The sequence below is a fragment of the Botrytis cinerea genome, chromosome 6, assembly GCF_000143535.2.
Source record: "Botrytis cinerea B05.10 chromosome 6, complete sequence".
NCBI classification, from domain to species: Eukaryota; Fungi; Ascomycota; class Leotiomycetes; order Helotiales; family Sclerotiniaceae; genus Botrytis; species Botrytis cinerea.
In genome coordinates this window covers 1394806-1418624 of record NC_037315.1, presented here as the reverse complement: position 1 = coordinate 1418624, position 23819 = coordinate 1394806, and the positions used below count along the sequence as shown (strand labels likewise).

Sequence of the window (23819 nt, the reverse complement as noted above, 5' to 3'; positions counted from 1 at the left end):
TAAACATCACATATTACACTGCTTTCAAGTATCACTAACTTTTGAAATTATAGTAACATCTATTGAATACTCATCCTTCAATGTTTCGCCCACTGTATCTGCAATGAGGCCATATATATAAATAATGATGAAAATAGTATTGTTCATTGCCGAAAAGAATTCGTAGTATCGAGTATCAGTTTATCTTCCCGCGTTTGGGGAGTTTTCTAAATCAAATCTTGTCATATATTTCTTCGACCTGTTAGTCTATCTCCACAACTCATCCTATCGAGAGGAGATTCTTCTTCTTTTGACCTGGATTTCAATTTGTTTACAATTCGATCATCAGAAGTTCACAGTTCATATCTTAAATTGAAATATCGAAATGATTAGAAATTTTGAACCCTCTTTAAGTTTCCCTCTGTTTTAAATTACACCCTATTTATCTGGTGTATACTACTAGACACCTTGATTTGAATAAAAATTTGCCGTAGGAAACTTAACCGGGCTATGATATGGAAGGTTATAACAAATCAAAATGATGAAAAGTTAGAAATTGAGCATCTAGTGATGCTGAATGCATTTACACTCCCACAAACTCCAAGTCAACTAAATACATCCCAGATTCAAAATTGAGATAAATCCATAGGGGCGGTATACTATATGGTAGGTGCGCAAAACTCCTCATCATGTTGCCTCATCTGATCATAGTACCTTGCCGGCATTGCTTCTCTGTATGCAGGCGGCGGAGCTTCGTTCTGTTCAAAATTTCCAGCGGTAGAGCTCGAGCCGACTTGACCTCTCCTGGCAATATAGGGATGGCCATTTTGGCATTGGTTGTTATAGAGAACTTCTCGATCTTGATTTGAGATGGAATATACGGAGTTTTGATCTTTCTTGGACGTTTTCAGCCAATTTTCTGGGTTTGTGGATTGAGACTCCAGTGGTGAAAATGATGAAACGTGCGTCAAGGGCGTCTGTGGTCTCGTCGAAAGTAATGATCTCTGATCTTCGGTGTTGTTTGTGATCATCAAATATAGGATGTCAGTCTTCATCCCAAAGCCTCTTATTCCCTTGATTAGACTTTGATCTTGTTTTCCAGGTTCATTTATCATCTCTCTTGCGGTTCCCACCAAGCTTGTTCTTCCTCTACCAGAAGGAGCATTCCTCCCACTAGCATCGCCAATTGCCCCAAGCGCTGTACTTAGAAGTCCTCCTCTTCTCGATGTATCACTACTTGAGCTACCTCTGCGACGACGATCCCTTCTGTCTCTTTTGCGATCTTTTTCTTCTTCTCTTCGGGAATTTCTGTCGTCTGGAATGCCTGTTAGTAGACTTTTTAGTCCACCACCATTAGCAGGATGATTTGGGTCAGCCCAACGACTGTTGAATGTTGGTAAAGGACCAGCCAAAGATGACTGGGGATTATTGTACGCCTTATTGCTTGTCAGTAGGTCATTATCTATCAAAAACATGACTAGCACATACGTATCGAGCCTGGGCCCTACGATCTCCATAATCCGCGATAAAGTGGCCCATTTTCTTCAGACCAGTTTGTTGAGCACGACTTTCATCTTCGGGATAGATAAGGGAAGCGGATGGAGGAAGTTGAACTTCTCCGGGTACTCCATATGGGTTTTGAGTTTGATCAGGCTTAAAAGTCAAGACCATTGCAAAGAGGCCATGCGGTACGAAGAGATTTGTATTGGCTTGGTCTAGGAAAGAGGATGATCTAAGGAGAGTATCAACTGGCTGTTATCAAAACCAAGTGGTTCGACTGCCTACTTACTGTCTTTGTGTCTGATAACCTTTAGCAGCTCGTACTGCAATTGGAACAACCATAGACACGATCATCGGCGAAATACCGGGTGCAAATCCGACACCTTGGGCGGCCACATTAACGGCGTCGAGATAAGGAGATGCCTGCACATGAGTAAGTATTTGCAAAGAACATTCGAATATTGCAACTCACTTTATGAGCTTCATTAAAATCATCAATAAAATCCAGAAACGTATCTTGATCTATGCCACAATCTGCCAGCTCTGGGGAGTACGCTCGAATAATACCACGACTTTGTGATTCGGGTCTTCGTTGTGGGAGTATCACAGGACAAGAGAGTCCTCTAGCTGGCTGAATTCTTTGATCTGGCAATTCATGAGAGTAAAATGACACGTCTCTTTCGTAAGTATTCCTCATTGCTTGTGCTCGAGGAGTCGCGGTTAAATATTTTCGGTAATTCTCATCTCTCTCCATGTCCGTATTTATGCGATCTGAGAGGGCATTTTGATAATCGGCGTAGGCTTGCAGGTCTTGATATGCGTCTTCGTCATTGCTATGTCGATTTGCTTTTGGCAAGGTACGAAGTGGCACTATTATAAGTCAACATCGATACATTAAAGCCTTGGAGATAGACAAACTTTGGGAGGGAACACTATAAGTTGAACCGCGATTTGCATCTTTAGTATAGGACTTAGAACTCGGAGATTGGTAAGATGTCTTTGCTTCCATTGCGAGACCAATGCCCGAACTAATGAGTCCAACGAGCTTCCCCATACTGTTTGAATTCTGTTGGAGTACTGGAAAATGGATGTGCTGGTAAATACAACAAAAAAAGTAATTAATTAGACTTGCTTCTGTGTTTAAGAATTGTACATTCTTACAGCAAGAAGAATATATAGAGAAGCTTTATAGTGAAAGTTATTGCGTGCCCCAAAACTCTACTACTTTTAACAACGCACAGAGTAGTGCGATAAACGCCAAGAGAGGAAGAAGATGTCGAATATTGAACATGCGAAACCGTTCCCGTAAAAAGTAGAAACATCCACAATTGGGTCAATTTAAGCAGATTTATCGTTGAAAATGTCCATATCATACAATAAGATAGCTACGAAAAAATTTCTCTATTAGGAATGAGAAGCGTAATCATTACTGCGGAGTTGAGAATTTTACGATAACGCTACTCACTGGTTACCTTTTTTGGCAATCTTCGCTTAAAATGTTTGGCGCGGCACACCTCATCAAATGATCAAGTTGATTGCATGTTTATCTTAGGGTTCTCGAGTTTGAGCACAAGAGTTTTGATAATCACATAAGTTAGATATTTTAAGTTACATTGAGCTAGCTGGATTTCAACTGAATAGAGAAAGAGCAGTAGGACGTTAACAGACAGAAAGTATCATTCTTACAAGATGCACTCTCTTTGATCAGTAGATTGAAAATATATTGACGTTCACGACAATACTAAAAATCTAGTACTCCAATTGAATTTAAAATCTAGACACTTTACTATTGAATCCGATTTACGGTATTGATGCAATCAAATTAGCTAACGCTGTTACTTATCTCTGGGTTTCCAGGTTGTCAAAATATAGAGATAATAGAATTGAATGCGAAACGTAAAAAACTCACTGTATGAATTTTTGTAAGCAAATCTGACAGGATATTTAGAGATTCAGATGCGCCAAATTGCTCTCAAAAACAGTGTATATACTCTCATATATCCTGCCTTCGCTTTATCAAGCCCGCTAGTAAATACAATGCGTCTACCGTAAAATCCTCAGCGATTACTACGAACAATCATGCCAACGCAGACCCGACAAGTACAGAGAAAGATTTGATGGAAGCGAAAGCCGTTGAAACATCGAAAGGCAATTTGACGGTCAAGAAGGGATTGACAATGACGACGGCCCAGAACACTCGTAAATGGCGTGTGGGGAGTTTAAAATACTCCTTAAATGTGACAATGATTAGAGAAACTCAGACAATATAAACTCACACATAAATGGCGATTCCGATTCTGTTAATCTTCTTACTGGGCGAAATTTTAGACGATGCACAGTCAAGCTCTCTGTCATTCCTTCAAGGTAGCTCAAGTATGGCCAGAAAAGTCATTCAATAACTCTAACAAACTTCCTAGAAAGCAAGCCATGTATAGCCATAGACAAAGATGATATTCCAATAAGCTGAAACATCACAATTTTTTTTTTGAATCACTGCTATTAACGGGATTATGTATAATTCGAAGCTCATATATTGCGCCAGCGATCCGAACGACGGCTAACAATCAGAGGTATGTCCAACCAAGCTTCTTCTTGATCTCCTGATGGAAGATCACAAAGATAGCGATTGTTAAGACGAAGAAATGTGCAATAATCTATGCGTATGCGATTCCCTTCTCAGTTGATATCATGATGGTTGAACTCTGGATGATTGCAAATGGAGTGAGTTGGTAGACAGAAGATGAGAACAAAATTACGTGAAAAACATGAGTGAATCCAATAATTAAGTTTGCGGAAGTCCTCCCTTATGTCGAACCTGGATTTTTTCTGTGACAAAGTTTCTGGATCGTCGTCCAGAACAACAGCAATCAGATGCTCGTCCTATCTGAGGAGAGCCACACACTGGCACGCGTTCACTACCATTCCCGATGCTAATATATTAAGAGAATGAGGAATGGGCAAATTTTGGAAAGCGATGAGTAGTATCTCCAGAATTGAAGAGAACCCTCGGAGAAGTCATTGTTCTTGTGTTCCTTCGTTGTTAGAATGGAGTGAGAGCAGTCACCAATAGGAATATCTGGCTATGTAATCCATCCCGTTTGAGCAACTGGGGGAGTAAGACTGGCTGATTCTTATGCAAATTTAGTCCAAGGAAAAGTGCTGTGAGCGGCACAAGATGCTGTGTGGAAGAAACATACCAGGATATGAAACAATCAAATCCGGGGTTAATTCGGGGGTCGCCGTCAAAAGTTGAGTGGTGGCTCGGGTGGTAGTATCACAAAGGGGCTGAGTAATCAATGCGCTGCGCTGAGAATACCCGAAAGAGAAAAGCGTATGATGACAGAGCCTTATCCGTCTTACGAACAAGCAATCAAATGTTCCTAGAAAGAATCAAGCTTCATCTGTATTGTCGATCTCTCGTGCAGATATTACTAGGGACAAGATTCTTACAATGCGGCTTAGTGACTATATGATCATGAATGCATGCTTCACATAAGCAACATAACAGCCCACGGGCAACAAATTTAATCTATTTGTTCTCGTGCTTTGGTGTAGTCATTATCTTTCCCGACATCATTACGAAACACGGGCTCGCAGACTACTTATCATCTGCCCGATTGCTCTATAAGAGGGTGCTCAGATTCTTTAAATTAGAGAATCTAATAACCCCAAATATTACCAACCATCTCAATCAGGTCACGAAATGGTTTATTGTGGTAAGCCAAGTAAAGCTTGCGCAGAATGCAGACTTCGGAGAACCAAGGCAAGTAAGCGAATTCCTATGAAATCAATCTAGCCACTGACCCGTCTAGTGTGACACCCTGACGCCATCTTGTTCGCAATGTGTTCGCGCTGGCCGTAATTGTACAGGGTACAGAACTGAGGCAGATATGATGTTCCGCGATCAAACACAATATTACACCAAGAGACGAAGAACTGAAAATCAATCTCGACTATTAGTATCGAAAAGGGGAAGTAAAGCATCAAACGACACTTCAGATGCTCTTATAGATCCTCAATTGACGTGCCAGTCCACGATGCAACTTGCCATGCAGATAACACCACTGGTACTCGAACTTTCTACTTCTTCGGCTGAGCAGGCAACATGTTATTTTTTTAGAAACTATGTTCTTGAAGATAATTCGACAAGTGGTAGCTTTCAGTATCTCCACGAAATATATGACAATGAACTGATTGGTCCTGCGCTGACTGATAGCATTGAATCTCTTGGAATGGTCGGCTTAGCAAACTTTTGGAAAGCTTCCGAATTTCAATTCCATGCAAACAAAAAGTACAACTCTGCTCTAAGGCTTGTCAGTTCGCGGTTGAGAAATGAAAACGAAGCTCGAGCCGATCAAACTCTCGTAGCAGTAATACTTTTAGGTCTTTTTGAAGTAATTCTAACAAGCATTTATGAAGATTCACATGGCTAACAATCAAATAGATAAACACATGTACCGGTCCCCAATCAATGCGATCTTGGACCAAGCATATAATTGGTGCCTCATCGCTGTTGCAGCTTAAGGGAAAACAATGCCTTGAAACTCCGACTGGCCGGCATATATTTGCTCATCTTAGGACTCAAATTGTATGTTTATTGCCTGCTTCAAGGTTGCAACTGTGTCTAACCATTTGAATAGATTACAAACTGTATACAACGCCATGTTTCTATTCCGCCTTTCATTCGGGACTGGTCGACGTATGCTCTGCATTTTCAATCGCCAAATGACGCCCACGCCACAACTCTGGCGGAACAAGTGATGGAATTTTGCGATCTCCGTGCCACAATGTCTTCGTTTCATGATTACAGAAATGCGGAGAAAATCATTAAATCGGCCCTCGTGATTGATTCCAAGCTTGCGGAGTGGGCTTTTACTTACCCGCCGGAGTGTATGTTTTATAAAACACTCACCTTAAGACAAAGGTCTGATCGCGTTTTTTCGGATCATTATCATATCTACGATAGCATCTGGGCCGCCGCACTGTGGAACCACTATCGATGTGTTCGGATTCTCATCAATGAAGTTGTCTATGTTCAACTCACTCATCTTAGAAATACCCAGCCTGAGCTGTTCCCTATAGACCTGAGGAACCCTATCTTCTCCGATTCTCAATTGGAGATCTCGACGACAACCATCATTCAACTATCACATGATATTTGTGCTAGCGTTCCTTTTATGCTTGGATATGCGCAGGGTGGAGAAGTGACATTAAACAGTGCTAAAGCCGTTAGCGGTAATCTTTTGTTATGGCCTTTGTATACGGCAGCATGCACGTCTCTAGTATCTGATATGATGTGTCACTGGGTAGCAGGGAGATTACGAGTTATATCCGACATCATGGGAATCAAACAAGCTGCTCCATTGTCACATATTCTAACGAAAAGAAAGGATCTCTTGGCTTGGGAGCTTGAAGATATCAAGAAAGGGGCCGCACCAAATTATGAGGACTGGACACATGGACAATTAATGGAACTTACATGATCTGAGATGAGGTTTTGAATTATTCACAACCAAGAACGAAGTTTCAAGATACTACGTTTGGGAGCTGTTTATCTTTCCTAATTAACTAAGTTCTTCCTAGGTCCATCATACTCTCCAATACGCTATAAATCTCCGGCAGAAGCAACCTTAGCATAGATATATACTGGGAGATTGTTTAATACTTGATCTGTATTGATATTTACCAACTCAACTACTGGATAATATGGATCACCTTGCTGAGCCCTAAAAAAAAGGACCATGCAGCGGTGACGCGATTTACGGCCTGGGGATTGTTTCCCAAATTTATCGCCTTTTTTGGGCAGTCTTAGTTTGAACGCGAAACTTTTTTTCCAGTACCAGAGCATTCATAAACGTCTTTGCCATGGGCTAGCTTTAGATAATAGGCAACAAAAAATTTTCGCCTCTCCGGGCCCGGAATTTTGGCTTAGGTGTACTATTTTGGCACATATATTTTTTTTCAGTGGCCCAGCATGAGCTCATCAATAGCTGCTACTTACAAATTGTCCTTTCTCCTAGATCATTATATGAAAGCATTGCCAGGAAAAGAGAGCATATACACTGGACTTGATTTGTATGATGGGTAGGTATAAACATTCAGGATAAAGATTTGAATCGTCAATGAGAAAATGAATAGTCTTATTTATGTCTCAAAGAAAGGAGTATAGCTTATTTGTTTTAGACGTCACTCAAGTAAATAATACTGGAGATTAATTTGTGATACTCTGCTTGAAAGACATCCTGCTACCGTGTCGTTTTATACAAAAGGTGTCGGTTTATACGCCACATTGTAAAATATCTGATTATTTATGACTGCAGTGTACATCCGGAATTTAACAAGCGTTGTATCGTTGTGAATGAACTTAAAACTGTGTGAATTCTTGAAAGGGGGCATTATTTTGAACAAATTTTGTATCGCCGTTGAACACCAGTGAGCTATGAAAAGAGACCTGGGTATGTAAGATCTTACAATTTTAACTTAATGAAATAGACTATGACAAACTCGAACCGCCAAGCCCAGCACTCGCGTTTTTGCAAAATAGATACCTGTTTCATGAATAGACCATTAACCTTGAGCTCCCCGAAGCAAAAAGCGACAGCGTTACTAGAATCGAGGACCTTTGCGCCCGAAATTGAATACAACATTCCATCTCATCCTCCCACAATGTTCCAATCTATTTAATTCCACATATTTATTCATACACTATGATCATATTCCGTCCCAGCAGTCAAATTTACAGTTTCATACTATCACAGTAAAGGTCAGATTTCAGTTCTCGCAACAAAAGCACATTCCCATGTGTGTCAAATCAAGCTCCCTCAAACAGACGGGACCTCATAGAAAGAGTGAATACATACATTTCCTCCCTTTTCAGTAGTTTCCTTTCCCATCGCCAACCTGACCATCTCCCATATGAATGCAATAAAATTCGCCGCCTCGACAATTGCTTTAATCCCCATGAAACCTCCCTGATAAGTCTCACTTCCCTTGGCGTACTCGCTGACTGTATAAAACTTTATAAATATAATCGAGAATATAACCATCTCTAATGAGATAAGTAAATTGGGAATTCCATCTGTTAAATCGCGAGTGGTAACTTTATTGGTCGGTGAGAGACGCGATGAGAGGAATGAAAAGACAATGGTCTGGACAAAATTTATAAAAACAATTCCTTTGAAGACTATGAGTTTGTGGAGGGGTTTGCGAGCGGCTGTTAGGGATTTCGTAGAATTGTAGAAGCGGAGAAGTGCCAGCATGGCAATGATAATGCCGCATATGCGGAGGATTACACACTGAGTTTTGTTTAGTTTGCGATCTCGATAATGTAGTCTGATTTTAAGGAAGATTTTAGGAGAACAAAAAGAACCTACCCATATCCTGGTAAAGTAAACCTTAATCTCCGTCTCACAATATGTTCCCTTTGCCTCCGAAATTTCTTCTATGAGGAATACGATGAACATGATAGCTGGGAATTGGAAGATCTGAATAGCGGTTTTGCGAATTGGAGGATATTGTGATGCTTGTCCAGTGAAAGATTGCGCATGAGTTTCTTCAATTACGTAGGTATACAAGAGCTGAAAAAATGCCGCGAATGCAAAAGCCTCGTAGAGTTCATTGATGGGGGAGATATAAGCCGCGGCATCTTCGAAAGTTATGCAGAGAAAAGAGACAGTTGCAAATACGGGAATCATGAATGTTATGCGAATGATTCTGAAGGGTGTATTAGAAAAACGTGGACAACAGTTAAGAATGATACGGTATACTGTTTTTGTTCCCGGGGCATGGAATAATGTGTTGCATGGCGAAGTATCAGAAAGATTGATAGGAGAAGCGAGAAGGCTAGACATGCTCCTGATAAAATCTGAATGAATTGATGGAAACTGAGGTTATTGACGAATGGAACTTGAGCTACAGGTTTGTCTCAGTCTGGAACCATGAAATCGCTGATGGAGATGGAGTCTTACGAGGATCATTTATATCTTCGACGGGACAAGTGCGATTCTCGGAAGAATCGGAATTCCTTTTACTTGAGGCTTGAAAGTGGACATCCTGAGCTTGTATAGGAAAGTATTGCATGATGAACGTTATTTGGAACAGAAAGAAAGTTTGTGCAAAGAATGTAATCTTCCAAGTGCTAAACTACACACTGAAAAACGAGAGGTAGAAACAAAAAAAAAACAGCTGGAACGTTTGAGCTTCAAAGATGATGGGGAATATCCACCTCCCACAAACTGGAAGGTCATCTTTATATACATGTGAAGTTCTCGATATCCACCCTCTCCACGCAGTGTCGGCGAAGAAGACCTTCCATATTGGCGAATAAGAAAAGTCGAAAGTCTCAAGAGGGAGACACAGCCATGTCAGCGACAAGCCTTAACCTTAAATCTAAACACAAATCTTAGATATACGATTTATTGCTTCAATAGGTAGCCAGCACGACGGGGCCACGATAGGGGTCAACACAGACTCTCCGCTTTCAAATATGAGGATTATGAGGACGTCAAAGTCGAATCTTACATATTCAGCACTATTGCCAAAGAAGAAAGCAGTGCGATGAATGATGATTGGTGAGATTGGGGTTGGCTAGGGTTAAAAAATTGATGCTCAGGTACTCTAATAAACTTTGTGGACTCGTACTCACGTTCTTAGTTTTCACGTGCTTGTCAGTCAGATAAAATTCAATAAGCCTGACATGCCTGAAGTCTGGGAACATATCTGTGGCTCGTGTGTGACTTTTCAGGCCAAAAACACCAACCACAAAGTCCCGCCCAATGAGTGTAGTTGTAGAGACGGTTTGATGTTCAACCGATCGAAAGTTCTCTAGACGCCAAGAGCATGCAAAGTTAATTTCACCGCCATAGTCGGCTCTTTAAGCGCCGACTGGTGAGAAATGGCAGTCGGTCGCTTGAAAAGCCGAGCACTAGATCTCCACCATAGGTGCTTTGGAGATACACAGCCCTGTTTGATCCTGTAGATCCCACTCTTCGAGTTTTGGCCATAAGACACAAATACTGGTTCAAAGTGGTATGCATGTAAGATCCGAATATGATGTCTGTTGGTGGAGTGTAAGTTTACGTAATGTTTTCCATGGTACTGGTATTATCAATTGCTCGTATAACCCATGCTTGCTAATAATACTATTTTAGGTGGCTCATGAAGTTATCAATATACATTAGACATGACTATCTAGGTATTGTCAACTATAATCATTTGTCTAATTCAGCCATTCAATAGATATTATTCGCCACAAATTTTAGAAAATATCATCGCCCAAGATTAGCACAAGTTCTTATGGGGTAGGTGATGGTAGCTGGAGTAGAATGTCACGACTACAATCATTCTCCGGTGAAGTGTGCGCGGACGTTTCATCACAGTACCCAGAATAATGGTCCCCTAGAGGCGAAGGAGGAGAGATAAGACGCGATAAATATTCCGCATAACACGTCTATTAAGGTCTAGAGGCTGGCATTACTGCGCTGCGTACAGATAAGCTTTTTCAAAGTCTTATCCTACCGCGCATCTAATTGGGCACATTCAACTAGCGGACACATTTCTCTACTTAGAGGGAATCAGCCTACATGAGTTTCAGGAAGCAAGTCATTTCTCGAAGGCTCTTCGATCAAATACTCATGCCTTCACTTTCAAGCTCACTTGCAGTTGACATGAAGTCACATCTCTCATAATTATCCCGTCATTTTCATTCAACATAAGATCCATTTCACACTTCTACTTTAGCCTCGCTTCTAACACACTAAAAGTTGTTCCCTCGGAACCATGTATCCTCTCCAACCTCATTCCTGCAGCTCCAATCAATCTTCTCCATTGGTTTTCTGATCTTTCTTTGCCTGCAAAAAACATCATCGTAATATCCATCCAAGCCGCCTCAGCATCTAGCTCATCCTGCAAAACCATTTCAGCAATAAGCAGCCGAGAAGTAGAAGTCATGGCATTAGCGATGTTGGAGAGAATGGCAACACAATCTGCGTCTGGCCAGTCATGGAAGCAGCGACGGATATGGTATATCAGCGCATTTTTGACTGGTTGAGGTGTGAAGAAGTCATAAGTCATCTTTTCGACACCAGGAATGGGATCCGGGTTCTCTAACATCACTTCTTCTCTGTCTTGAAGAATGAGTCGGCCTTTAGTACCTTCAATAATATCCCTGATAGCGGCGATTGCTTGACCCTGACCACCCCCAATATCTACCAGTAGCACTGCATCCTCGCTTGTTTCCATTTTCCGATACTCAGAGAGCCATGGAAATATACCATAGGATGGGACCATTTGAGATGAAATTCGATTCATGCCCAAATTGAATATTCTTAGTCTTTCAGGGTGGAGCGAGAGAAAATCCCACATACTGAGACCATTAGTTCGATGGGCGAATGTATATGGATTGTTGTTGATCGAGTCTGGTACTTTAAATCCATTCTCTTTGAAATATGGAGTTAGGGCATAACTACATGGTGCGTACTCATCATAGCTTTATATTGTCAGAATCACATATTGTGCAATCAAGTTCGCTTTTGGAGGAAACAAACATTTGTTTGTATGATGATCTCATATCCTCGAGCTGAAAGATTGGAGAGTTTGCCGTTTGATTGTACACCCTTGGACTATGTTCCTCGAAATAGAGAGGGGCAACGGTTCGCATCATCCGTACTGTAACATGGATATGTTAGTCTAATTCACTCATTGTATGAGATACCTCTAATCAGACATACTTAATAGTGCCTCTTCCATATTTGTCTTTCCAGCAAGTTCCGAAGCAGACATCCCTTTTCCATCCAATGGTAACTTGTCGAAGACGCCTGCTTCCAACAATGCTCTCAAACATCCTGAGTGTATGAACTGGTCCATTATAGTCAATTTTAACCCGTTATTTAACAAATAGAAAGGTTACGCACCTCTTCATAATGAGAAGCAACATTGTTCACTGGTCCATAAACATCACTTTTCATCTTCCTTGCAGCACTCATCAGTTCCACATGAGTCTTCGACATACTTGCAGCTGTGGAGGCACTGCCATTCAGCGCATTCTCTTCGCAGGCGGAAAGGTGCTTCTCGACTGTTGAAGTGAGTTCTGCCAGAGATGCTCTGATGGCCTCATTCTGCCCTTTTGTCATTTCGAGATCCATTTTAGCCGTATTATCACAAGAATTTACTTCTCTTGTACCTTGATATGAGTGTCAAGAATTTACGATTTTGATGAGGGGACGATTTTTAGCGTGAGGTGACGTGGTGGCACTTGATACTATATTGAATGCAACACGACAGATTCTCTCTACAGGGGTATGATTGGGTGCGCAGACTAACAAATTTATCCAAATAAAGAAAGAGGGGTAGTGATTATTGAATTCTATTTCATTTTTGAGAAAGAGAACGAATTATAAAGCCACTTCAATCCATTAATTCTAGTGTTGACAATGGACTTCATTGCCATACTTCGATTCTTTGAGTATGCTCATAGCAATGAAAAGCTACAATGGTTCTTATCATGGCTTCAAAGTTAGCACACCTACACATATGTCATCTCCACTGAACTAATGAGAACTAAAGGCGTAGATCAAGACTAAAGAGGAACAGGTCAGAGTACTTTTCCATCCTTGTTCGAATTTTTTAGACCAATTCAAGCTCTCAACTTGGCATTCATTATACCTGTATTGTATTTTTTCGTGATTTATACATGAAGATGACAAGTTTTAAATCGTAATCAATTGAAAATGAGATACTCACTAATTGTTTGACAAAGAGCGGAAGTGAACATGGGAATTCTCAATAACGAGTTCTAGTCAATATTAGGATTTTCCGCATTCTCTTCTCTCTTTCTTCTCTTTCCCCCATAGTTTTAAAGTCTGAGTAGCTGACTCTAGCTTGATGCTGTCTCATCGCACTCAAATTGATCAGCGGAAGCGTAGCCAGCTACAAAGTTATATTCATTCTCTGAATGGTATATGGCCACTAGAGCTTCGTCTGCCTCGCCTTGAACCCCAAGAATGTTGTTCCGAATTCCGAATACTTTTTGGCAGAACGTTAATTATGCCGAGAACAAGATGCAGGTGAATGAGATGCAGCGCAGTGGGTCATGATTGTAAACAGAAACTTGGAGGTGAAAAGCCTTTCTGATGTGTCAATTGGATTTCCTTTTGACGTAAAGCACAGGAGATCGATTATCAAGTATGCTGTGCATATATCTTCTGTAACCATGGGTAATTTGCAGATAATACACCCTGCGGATAATTCGTTAATGATTTTATCCGTTCTACGGATTATAAGTTAGAATTCTGAAATTGTCTATCTTATTGAGACAATTTGTCTACCTTGATGTAAATTATATACTCCATCTGAACTAGTATAAATAGAGTATAAATCTAAGCTCGGCTTATTTATACACTATGAGAATATGGAATCAGCTTCAGACTTGAGCGAAAGTAAATGATTTACAAATAATTTGGACACCACTAATGTGAATTTATCTATGGGTATATGGGGCTTAGGTAGATGATATAAAGATTACTCGTAGGGTAGTTTGGATTTTTAGATTACTGATCCCGCAGACGTATCATCGGAAGATTATTTTTCGGATTGATTACACGGCTCATGGGTATCAGTTGTACAATTTATCTACAAGGCAAAGTGTATGTACCATTGAACAGGCAAGTCTGTCTTATTGCTATGATAGTAAGGGGGGAGAAGAATAAGATTAATAGAGGCGAGCGTTACGGGGGAGAGGATATCCAAACCTTACTATACTGTCAGTCGAGCAGTTGCTTGGAATGCTGAGGCGTGATAGTAAGGCCTTGGCCCAGAAAGCAGGAAGACTTATGTGGTGAAATGGATTTCCTAAATATTTAGAGCTTCGTGCTCAAGAACAATGATTACTTTCGTAGTATAGTTATGAAAATTACAGCAATCATTGCCCTCATGCATTCTGATGCTTGAAACTGATATTTGTGCTAATCATATCCAAACTAGAAATAAATCCGTGTCCCGTATAATTTTTGATATATTACTGGGATATACTTTATTCTGATACGGGGTCCTAGACGCAATGCCGTTGCTGTACCACTAGCAAGCCTCCGTGTCGTAGAAGATTTCGCTGCGCCGGTATATTCTTCTTGGACATTTGGAGGACCTGTACCAAGATTCTCCGAATACGAATAGTTCCACCACAAGGAAATTTCCCGTGGATCAATCGCCGTGCTTGTTAAGCCTGCTCGTTGCTATGCAACAGTTTCTCGTAGAGGCTCACTCAAATAGAAAGCAAAAAGTGCACTGCAAGCAACAACAAAAACGTGAACTAATGGCGTCAAAGCATTCGAAGAGTGATTATATGTAGCTGAGAGATAATGTAAAGAAGTGCTGGCGTCTAAGCTATCCATAGAGATTTAGCACCCGCCCTGGTGGAAGCTGTGTGATGTCGTAAATTCATCTTTAGCTTCGAGAGAACAAGAGCTTTATTCTATGGCGAGGTTATCAGAAAAATCTAGAAGAAGTCAAATGTAGATATACTGGATGCGGCAATGATAGTCATCATGACTCTCGGCGTCTATACTTTGAACAATTTCTAGTTGCAGAAAATAGGAGTGAATATGTGTGCCGAGACTGCTCACATAATTGAATTGTCAACAATGTGATTACGTGTCGTGTATGTGTCAGTCAGCATCCTAAACATCGGGGTGCCAAGAGTTTCAATTACTGTATTTTCATTGATTCCTTCTATCGAATATCCGGGAACAATTCTCCATGTAATTGATTCCGACGATACTTAACGCAGGCAGTTGCATCGGAGAATGCAAGTGTTCCTTACTGCAGACTCTGCTATTAAGATCAAGACTAACAAACTCGTGAAAGGTAAAGCTATTTTGACATTTAGTCTCCACTTCTTCCATGATCAACGTGCTCAAGTTTTCAGCATGGAAATCTTCAAGGACTGTTCGTGATAGGTAGCTTCAGAAAGCTGGACAGTTGCAATCGCAGTATGTGATATGCAAAGTTTTTGTTTTTGGAACTGGCATGGAAAACTAGAATGATAAACGGTAACTCAAATCGTTAAATAATGGGACCTTGTCTATATACAATAGGTTGCGCCGATCCTAAAACAGAGATTCCCATTTCCGCGGCGAGCTTCAGTTCTGGGGTACTTTCCCAAGTAGACTGAATGTCTCCCACCTCATTCCCTCGCCATCTTCGATCCCTTCTGCATCCCATTTAGCCCAACCGTCATCTTCATAGTTTGGTTTAGCAACTTTACTCCAACCACGTATAAGAGCTCTCCAATAACAAGCCTCAGAAGCTGGGGACAAGTATCTTGTGAAAAGTTCCCTTTGTCTTTCAGCAATACCAGTGGCTATCTCAGGATGGTTCCGCAAGTACATGATTGTTTCCTCAAGGTCTGACCAGTCGGGTTCAATAAATATGATGTTCGCTTCACTTGGTCCGTAGGTCTTGGGCCAGCGAGTTGTCCAGTCATATTCAAATTCGGAAGATTTTTCACGCGCCGGAAAGAATGTTTTTGAAAATATGGGACGCATGAAATGTGTATGGTGAAGTAAATAGGTTGGTGGTGGTGTGAGGATAACGGAAGCGCACGCCTGATGGAAAAGTAGACGCCCAGAGTAGGTTATGCCTTCCGTATAAACAATATACTTGTACTTGCAAAAGTCCTCTATCCCGATAGCATTTTCAGCACTTTCGCCGTTTGTGGTCCATTTAAGAGCTTCTATATCTGCCCATTCCTTATCTTTACCCTTGAGAACCAAACTTGGTCGCGAGTCCTTATTACCGACTGTATTGAACCATCCCGTTCCCCTCCATACCGCTTTGTCAATTTTCTCGGTCCAATGTTTATCCATCTCTATGCGATCAATCTTGGATATTGCTTGATCGACAGTTCCAATAAAGGAAACTGGCCATGACCAAAAGCTAAAGTGCGGCATAACCCAGTAGTTTCCATTTTCAATATTAGGGTCGTTCGGTCTTGAGAATGTCCATGAATTATTCATTGGAGTATCTAGTATATTGAATGCGAAAATAGTGTTCGGAAGAGGCGAGGGAGAAGTAGCAATTGCACGGTGAATTTGGTGCAAGACTGACGTTCGCTCCTGTGATATAGAGATCAGAATCTTGTGGCAACCACCTGGAAGAGAAGCTGGCAAACCTGGAGCATGTTTTGGGAAGGGTTTGGGTCCGCAGAAATGATGAATATCTAGGGTTACCAGTCAACATTGGTTGTGAATTGAATGGTTTGATGGTGAAATAGACCTTTCCATCCTTTATTCTTCCTTGCACAAGCCCAGTATAGTGGCCCGGCTGTCTCTTCAGAGGAAACGGTCCTCGAGCCACTGCATCGTCAATTTCTTTCGTCAAGCCTGGGAAAGCTGCTCGACATTGGTCCTCTGTCAATGAAAGCGACTGGAGAATGTCTGCAGAAGACGTCTGCTCATTGACCGAGAATTGAAGGATTGAGGATCGTAAATTCGTAGACTGCTTATCATATAGGTAAACGCAAACAAGGACAATCAAGAACAATATGCCAATGTGACTGGGGCTTCTGAGACGGTACGCCATTGCCTCATGATAGGCGAACAACAACTCAATAGAGCGCGAAAGTAACTCATCAAGATCTCAATATTCAAAGACGTTTCGTTTCACATTGAAGAACAAGGTTGGCACGGTAAGCAGGAACTCGCGCCGATAAGCCTATTTAATGACAAAATGTAACGGTTCAAAGCGCGTGGTGTTGTAAATAAATCTAGCAAGTGACTGATGAAATCCTTGGGGATTACTGTGCCATGCTATGTGCATTGTTAGCAATAGATATTGATGATTTTTCTAAAAGATCCAGATGAAAGACAAGACGATGTCGACAGGATCAAGGTCTCCTGAGTCTCACATGTATTAGGCGTTCAATAACTTGTGGGTATCGAGTACGGTACCCGGAAACCATTGATGATCACACAAATCACGTGCTTGGTCGCAACATCTTCGAAAAGAGGTCAATTCGGAAAACAACGTGTACAACGCCTAGAAAGCTGGTCCTGACTGATCTGGCGTATACGAAGGTTACTCTTCTTTTCAAGCAACAGGTTCACTTGTAATCTCGAAAATCATGATTTCGTTCAAAACAGGGTCTTGAGTATTAAAGTGTCCGAAGTTCGTTGTATATAGATCCGATGGCAAGGCCAACATAGATTCTTAGAAAGAGGAAAATCACTACATGTATAGCTGCGCTGACGTTGGTTTCTTTCCAATTGAATTCGGGCAAATCAGTACGATTCGTCACATTCAATACTAATATTTTGCAAATCGCTTATTTCACGACGTTTCGTACACAAACTCTATAACCATGGCGACCTCCAACAAACCAGATCCTCGATTCGACGGCCAAGTATTGACCTACAAACCCGAATCAATCATAGTAGCAGTAGAAACCTACTACAAAGCCCTAAGCAAGCTTCCCTATGTCGAAGAATCTGACATTATCTCCCCTCCCACATCTGGCTGGCCGAATATCACAGAATCCAACTTCGCACCGCTAGAGAAGACTAATACTGTGATTGACCTCCTCAAGCACCTTCCATATCTGCAGAATCCAGACAAGGATAAAGGCTATACGATCGCGTTTGGGACATTTCCCATTAATTACACTGCTGCACCATTCAGAGAGCCGATTGATATACAGGAGGCGAAGAATTTCAAGCCTGACCTTGCCTGGCCAGAAGATGCAGTCAAAGGCTGGGTTATCCCCTTGACGATGAGTGAGGACAACTATTGGGGGAATTGGTGGCTGCTCGATACTACTGATGGTATACTATACTTCTCGCGGTCTTACTTGGACCTTTGCTAAGGGCATCAAGGCACTGTGACAGATTGGGCACACAACAACTCTACCGAAACGGATGTCGACTACGCCCCCGATGACCCAAGATCATGGCGCAATACATGTGGTGAGACGAAGAAGCTTGAGGATCTCTTGGCTGAATGGAGAAGCAAGTTTGAAAGCTTGCATTGGGTTGCCTTCACAGATCCCACTGGGAGGGAGAAGGTCTGGAATGATGAAGATATACAGAGAGATGAGGATACGGAGCACTGTGAGGAGCTGCAAGCTATTATCAAAAAACACGGATGGCCTGAGGATTTCAAGAGGCAGGAGTGTAAGGAAGCGTTGGAAAAGTGGATGGAGGATCATCAGACCTAGGAGAAGAGCCATTAGGTGCGCCTAAGTGTCTCGCAATATTTGAAACTCTTTCATCGATGATTTTTTTTTCGTCTTGGATATCCTGTGAATCATAGATGGAGGATGATCAGAGACAAATGAGGAGAATCATGCGGATAATCTACGTTTTTGGTCATATTATAGGCAGACCAATCGATGCTTTTCAACCATCTTGGCTTTTCTACGCAGCATAGATTGCATGAACATAGGTGAGATGCGATATTGAGGAGGATTGTAAGTCATTGTGAATATCCCCAATCTGAAATTTGAACATCTATCTGCTAACTCCTACGCAGTAGTAGAACTCTAGGCCTCTCCAATTAAGTTCTACGCGAGTATCAATACTGAAACAGCGGAGGCTAAGTATTCCGATACTAGGCCCTCTGCCCAGTGGTAAAAAGTTCATTCCGTTCCTCCTATATCCCAATCTGCGCCACATTGCTACTCAAATCGAAACCAGATCTCCCGAGAGGAACATGTTCGTTGTCAAGGGCTTGTTTGTCCAAGAGGACTCTTTCAATGAAAGGGAGGAGGTCATCTTCAACGCTACAATAATTTGGTCAAAGTATTGTATTTTCGCAATCTTAACTGCATCATGTCAATCGGCCTCTCAATTTATTATTCACTTTCGCGCCGAAAGGAGACCTTATGAATAATCCGAGGGAAGAGTAAGGTGATGTGGCGGCGCGAAGAAGTAGTCATTGTTGTGACGATATCCGAAATAGTCCCATACCGAAGTCCTTTAAAACGCACCAGCCATTCCCGGATGACGCACTCTCACGACCAAACCCAAACACATTTGATGTGATAGCGATTCGGCTATTCTCGTCGACTGTTGAAAATTTTCGGCTTGAGTCTCACAGTCCCCATTACTGTGACCAAAATTGAGACCACTCCAATTTCATCCAAGCCGGTACAGAGCTGCAAGGTCACTATTTGAGGATATTTATTTTGGCCAGAGATCGAGATGGGCAAATTATCTCTACTGGGTCGTTGCTATCCAGCGCCAAGCATCTTGCATGAAGATTTGCAGCCCATCGGCGACACATAAAGCAAGGCAAACTGCGCTCTCATCCAGAATATTGGATCCAGAGGGAACTTCGGGATATTTGAATCGCAAATCTTGCCATCAAACTGGTAAAAATTTACGAGGATTTATCCTCTTTAAAGAAATCGGTGAAAATATTATCTCGACCTCAAGCCCACTCAGCAGCCCTCTGCATTTCCAAATCTTTGAGGGTAGGCATTGCTCTAAGAGTCGTCCAGATCTTCAGTAAAACTGACACAATAATAAGAAATGCAACGAATAATAATACTCCGGAGTTGACGACGAAAAAGCCGGAGATGATTTCGATGTCATCCATTTTCGATAGTGTTAGGTAACGGTGATTGTATATATAATTTTGCTGGTTTATCTCGAGACCGAAGTGAGGGGTAAAAGGTTTAAATATACCGTTAAATATATGGCTCGTTGATTTCTTTGTACGGCGATAGCGTTCTTGAAAGAATCCCACTAGTGAAAGAAATCTGAGGGTGAATAACTATTAACAATGTGTACAGAGTAGAAGTGGAGTATCGAACAAGTCTTTTTGAAAGCGATGAACGAATTCTTAAATATAAGACTGTAACTCAACGGCGGTATAAAGATGGACCAAGGTCTATCGCGCTTGCCAATATCTCGAAGGAATTGAAATGTAATGTGGGAACATATTTTGCCCTGCCTCATAAAGCAAGCGCTACACAGACCAAAAATGGGCACCGATGCTGAGGCCAATCCTCGAGCTTCGGGTCAAAGTCTCACACTGATGAAAATCTCCAAACGAAATGGACTTTCATTAAAGGAAATCAATCTATGGAAATTCCATGGACAATCAGAGGAAAATGTGCGAGTGAAACAAAAATGGAAAAGTCTGGAATCCGTGAAATTCTGCATTTCCCGCTGCTGCTAACAATGGAATTGTTCGAAGAATGTATCTACAAAAGAAGGAAAATGTCTCACTCGCCCAAATGATATCCAGGGAGAGTCGGTCCCTCCCACTTCTTTACATTACTTGATTACGCCTTGCTCTGACAACATATTTTACCTCATGCATCATAACAATGCCTCATACGTGACCAAATGTCAGCACGCGAGAAAGCCCTTGAGTCTTGCCATTCATTCTTCCTGCTTGCGATCATATGTTGTCGTGAAGTGGATAATTGAGGGGAAATAAAACATGGTGTATTGATTGGATAGATCGTAACATGTCGCTGTCATGCTGCGTTTAATGTTGGAACTAGTCTAGGGAAGGATTTAAACTTTGCGGGGCGCCTAGGGGCGAGGGTATGTAGATTGGCGCCAACTAGGCTACGAAGCCCTATTGGCGCTTATCATCGTTCTTGGGAGAATCTTACCCTAATACCATACCTGTCAAATGTAGTAAGCTCGAAATGTTTAAACGCTCATTAGGTCAAAATGAAAGGTTTCATGTAAGAGCTATTGTTAGATTATAGATCGGTGGCCGATTCCTTCACATAGATTGCCTTTCCGGCAGTAGCACAAGACCTTCATTTGCGCAAGATATTATTGTCAGACTTAGATAAATTGATGTCATACAGATAGAATGATGGCATTTAAGCTCTCTCCACCTGCGTCGTAAGGGGTCCATGATTTAGCAGCGCTAAAACGAATTCCAAAAAAGCATTCTTGGTTGATGAAGACAGGAGATCGATAGTAGTGGAAACATCCCCGAATTTCAATCCTTGTGGGACGGTATGAAGATCCACAAGCCCACCAAAAAAGAAATCAAGCAATTCGAAACATCACTGAAGTTCCTCATATCGCAAAATACCCAAGGAACAATCGATTAAACGTTCTATTGGGAGCAGCCGGCTCCACACTCCCGGTACTTCCAGAACACACCAGCCTTCCTAGTTGCATATCAAGAAGCGAAACACACGTCTTGTGTTGGTAACGCGGTTCAACCACACATATTCAACTCGTAGGAAATTACTTGAGTAAATGCTCGGTCCTATTCACGATAGATGTTTTGTAGCAATTGACTTGATTAGCGGGCGAGCTATACATATACTTACCATAGCCTCCCCGGATAATTTCAAACGGTGATTAATTCATCGAGTTTTGATCTGAGGTGACATGGCTCGAGCATGGGTATGGGCAAAAAAAATCAAAATGACAACGCTGCAACCACATGGTGACCTATCCTTGTTTTATACGTTGCCTATCCTTTAGCACCAAATTTCTGGTTTCCAACCCTTCTTGATCCCGACGCGTGTGCTCAAATTATGGGTGGGCTGCTTGTTTTAAAAAGTGGGTGAAAATTTTAATTCTTTAACTCCTGAGTGATTAACGAAGATAGCCTTGTCGTCAGTGGTAGATCGGATGAAAGCATGCACTTCTTGTGCGAGCCATGCTTCCTTGGGTTCATTAAACTCGCGGCTTTTTACGTGAATCGTCAAACCAAGAAGATGCTTATTACATGGTGTGCTACACAAAAGCCGCTGAATAATGGTAGTTTGTCGGGCAATCAACCGAAGCACATTTATTAATTGTTTTCCAACTTGCAAGTTTCGATTGAATAATGTTTCAGTAAATAGTCTTGCAAGCGTAATTTGTGGAAATCCAGAATCTCCACTGGTTGTCGTGCTTCGAGAAATCGCGTAGACTTGCTGAAATTCTATCGATACTAGTCGGATGATCCCAACTCGAGGCAAATGTTGGGAGGAGAGATGTACACAGGTGCAGATGAAGATCCATGCATAGCCACCGCTTAGCAGCAAGGCATAGTAAAATCCTCGGTGTCGGATTCGTACAACAACAAGAACTGTAGTCTAGTATGGACACGCAATTCTCTAAACAAAGCGCCGATTAGTCCCGGAGATTCGTCAACGACCCATGAAAATCAACAAATGTATATTTAGAACTCTCAAGTATCTCCACTCCTGGCCTCATATTTGAACGCGTCTGCAGCAAAAGAGCGTAATCCACTGACGTCACATTCGGAATGCTCGGTCTCTTCAAAATTTACATAGACAGGTAAAATGATCTCCATTCGAGGATAACTATGAAGACTCAAAATGCGCCAGCTACATTTTTCAGATATGAGATTTAACTCAGTGATGCTCAAACTTCGCGATAAGAATACAGCGTCATTCTAGTGATACACAAACACGAATCTCCAGGAGGTAGCTATACCACCAATCTCTTGATATCCTTGCTATCACCCACTCTCTTCCACACAGGTAAAGCATTGTCGACTGACAACTTCCCACAGTGATGATCTCCTAGAGTCGAAGCTTCAAGAAAGCAAGTTTCATCATGGGAGGTAGAATGTGAGATATAGAGCCTATTCACATCACATTATCTTACAAGTCCAACGAATTAACTCCCGAGCACACAAACTATCATTCATGTCATCTCAGAACTATCTGAGTAGAAAGTGCCAGCGCATCTCAATCCCGATAAAGCATTCATTCATTTTTCTTCCCAACAGTACTATTTCTTCATCAAAAACACATCACGTCTACATTAACCAATTTCTAAAAAGTACTATTGCAAAGCTCCACAGAACTAACACTGCAAAAAAGCATGCCTCAAGAAAGCGTTTGCAAAGATCCAATGGATACACAAAACTCACGATTAAGTAATCAACCTCCTCATCTTCGTGGCACATCAACAACACCATCTTCACAATCGTCAACGCAATGCGCATAGCTTCAGATCAGAAATAAGACACACTTGGTACACAAGACGATTCGAGAAAGTGTTGTCGTTGAACGATGGGATGGAACTTTTGGCGAATACGAGTCTAGGTCCTTGGCGCTACCCAGCTACCTACCTCAGCATGTTATTAACACGTGATAATCACATTTACCTATCACATTTCACATTTGGGCGATCCGTGTGTTCTTGTTTTTGTGTTCAGCTGCGTTGATTGTTTTGCAAGACATTTTGGAAGAAAAGTGAAGATGTTGTCAGTTAGTACTATGTGTTGATTGCGCTGAGATCCTATCATGTAGCTTTCTGGTATACAATGCAATAAGGGATATTGGTTCAATGGGGAGCATCAGGAGAAATAACTATCAAGACACATTCGCATTTGCGAGTTGAATAGTAGGA

General features: G+C 41.6%; 6 protein-coding genes across 7 annotated transcripts; 2 read left to right on the top strand and 4 right to left on the bottom strand.

The window, feature by feature from the left end:
- Positions 1-401: 401 nt before the first annotated feature.
- On the bottom strand, positions 402-2865 carry BCIN_06g04090 (hypothetical protein). The gene is made up of 5 exons (XM_024693501.1): positions 2398-2865; positions 1952-2349; positions 1769-1902; positions 1468-1711; positions 402-1415 (listed from the first exon to the last, which is right to left on the bottom strand). The coding sequence occupies exons 1-5, from the start codon at positions 2531-2533 to the stop codon at positions 639-641; spliced, it is 1689 nt and encodes a 562-aa protein (XP_024549287.1). The 5' UTR covers positions 2534-2865; the 3' UTR covers positions 402-638.
- Positions 2866-4855: 1990 nt separating this feature from the next.
- BCIN_06g04080 (hypothetical protein) lies at positions 4856-7790 on the top strand. The gene is made up of 4 exons (XM_024693500.1): positions 4856-5242; positions 5292-5873; positions 5924-6067; positions 6120-7790. The coding sequence occupies exons 1-4, from the start codon at positions 5183-5185 to the stop codon at positions 6960-6962; spliced, it is 1629 nt and encodes a 542-aa protein (XP_024549286.1). The 5' UTR covers positions 4856-5182; the 3' UTR covers positions 6963-7790.
- Positions 7791-7880: 90 nt separating this feature from the next.
- On the bottom strand, positions 7881-10273 carry BCIN_06g04070 (hypothetical protein). Of its 2 annotated transcripts, XM_024693498.1 has the most exons (5): positions 9447-10273; positions 9246-9390; positions 8853-9192; positions 8340-8774; positions 7881-8228 (listed from the first exon to the last, which is right to left on the bottom strand). In XM_024693498.1, the coding sequence occupies exons 1-5, from the start codon at positions 9556-9558 to the stop codon at positions 8178-8180; spliced, it is 1083 nt and encodes a 360-aa protein (XP_024549285.1). In that variant the 5' UTR covers positions 9559-10273; the 3' UTR covers positions 7881-8177. The 2 variants fall into 2 exon arrangements, with proteins under 2 accessions (XP_024549285.1, XP_024549284.1); XM_024693499.1 differs by lacking the exons at positions 7881-8228; positions 8340-8774 and having other exon boundaries at positions 8904-9390.
- An 872-nt stretch (positions 10274-11145) lies between these two features.
- On the bottom strand, positions 11146-12683 carry BCIN_06g04060 (hypothetical protein). The gene is made up of 4 exons (XM_001547138.2): positions 12390-12683; positions 12207-12333; positions 12024-12144; positions 11146-11965 (listed from the first exon to the last, which is right to left on the bottom strand). Exons 1-4 carry the CDS (start codon positions 12618-12620, stop codon positions 11209-11211), a joined length of 1236 nt encoding a protein of 411 aa, XP_001547188.1. The 5' UTR covers positions 12621-12683; the 3' UTR covers positions 11146-11208.
- A 2479-nt stretch (positions 12684-15162) lies between these two features.
- BCIN_06g04050 (hypothetical protein) lies at positions 15163-17375 on the bottom strand. Its single transcript, XM_001547140.2, has 3 exons — positions 16747-17375; positions 16643-16690; positions 15163-16586 (listed from the first exon to the last, which is right to left on the bottom strand). Exons 1-3 carry the CDS (start codon positions 17050-17052, stop codon positions 15612-15614), a joined length of 1329 nt encoding a protein of 442 aa, XP_001547190.1. The 5' UTR covers positions 17053-17375; the 3' UTR covers positions 15163-15611.
- Positions 17376-17487: 112 nt separating this feature from the next.
- On the top strand, positions 17488-18870 carry BCIN_06g04040 (hypothetical protein). The gene is made up of 2 exons (XM_024693497.1): positions 17488-18290; positions 18342-18870. The coding sequence occupies exons 1-2, from the start codon at positions 17831-17833 to the stop codon at positions 18680-18682; spliced, it is 801 nt and encodes a 266-aa protein (XP_024549283.1). The 5' UTR covers positions 17488-17830; the 3' UTR covers positions 18683-18870.
- The last annotated feature ends 4949 nt before the right edge of the window (positions 18871-23819 follow it).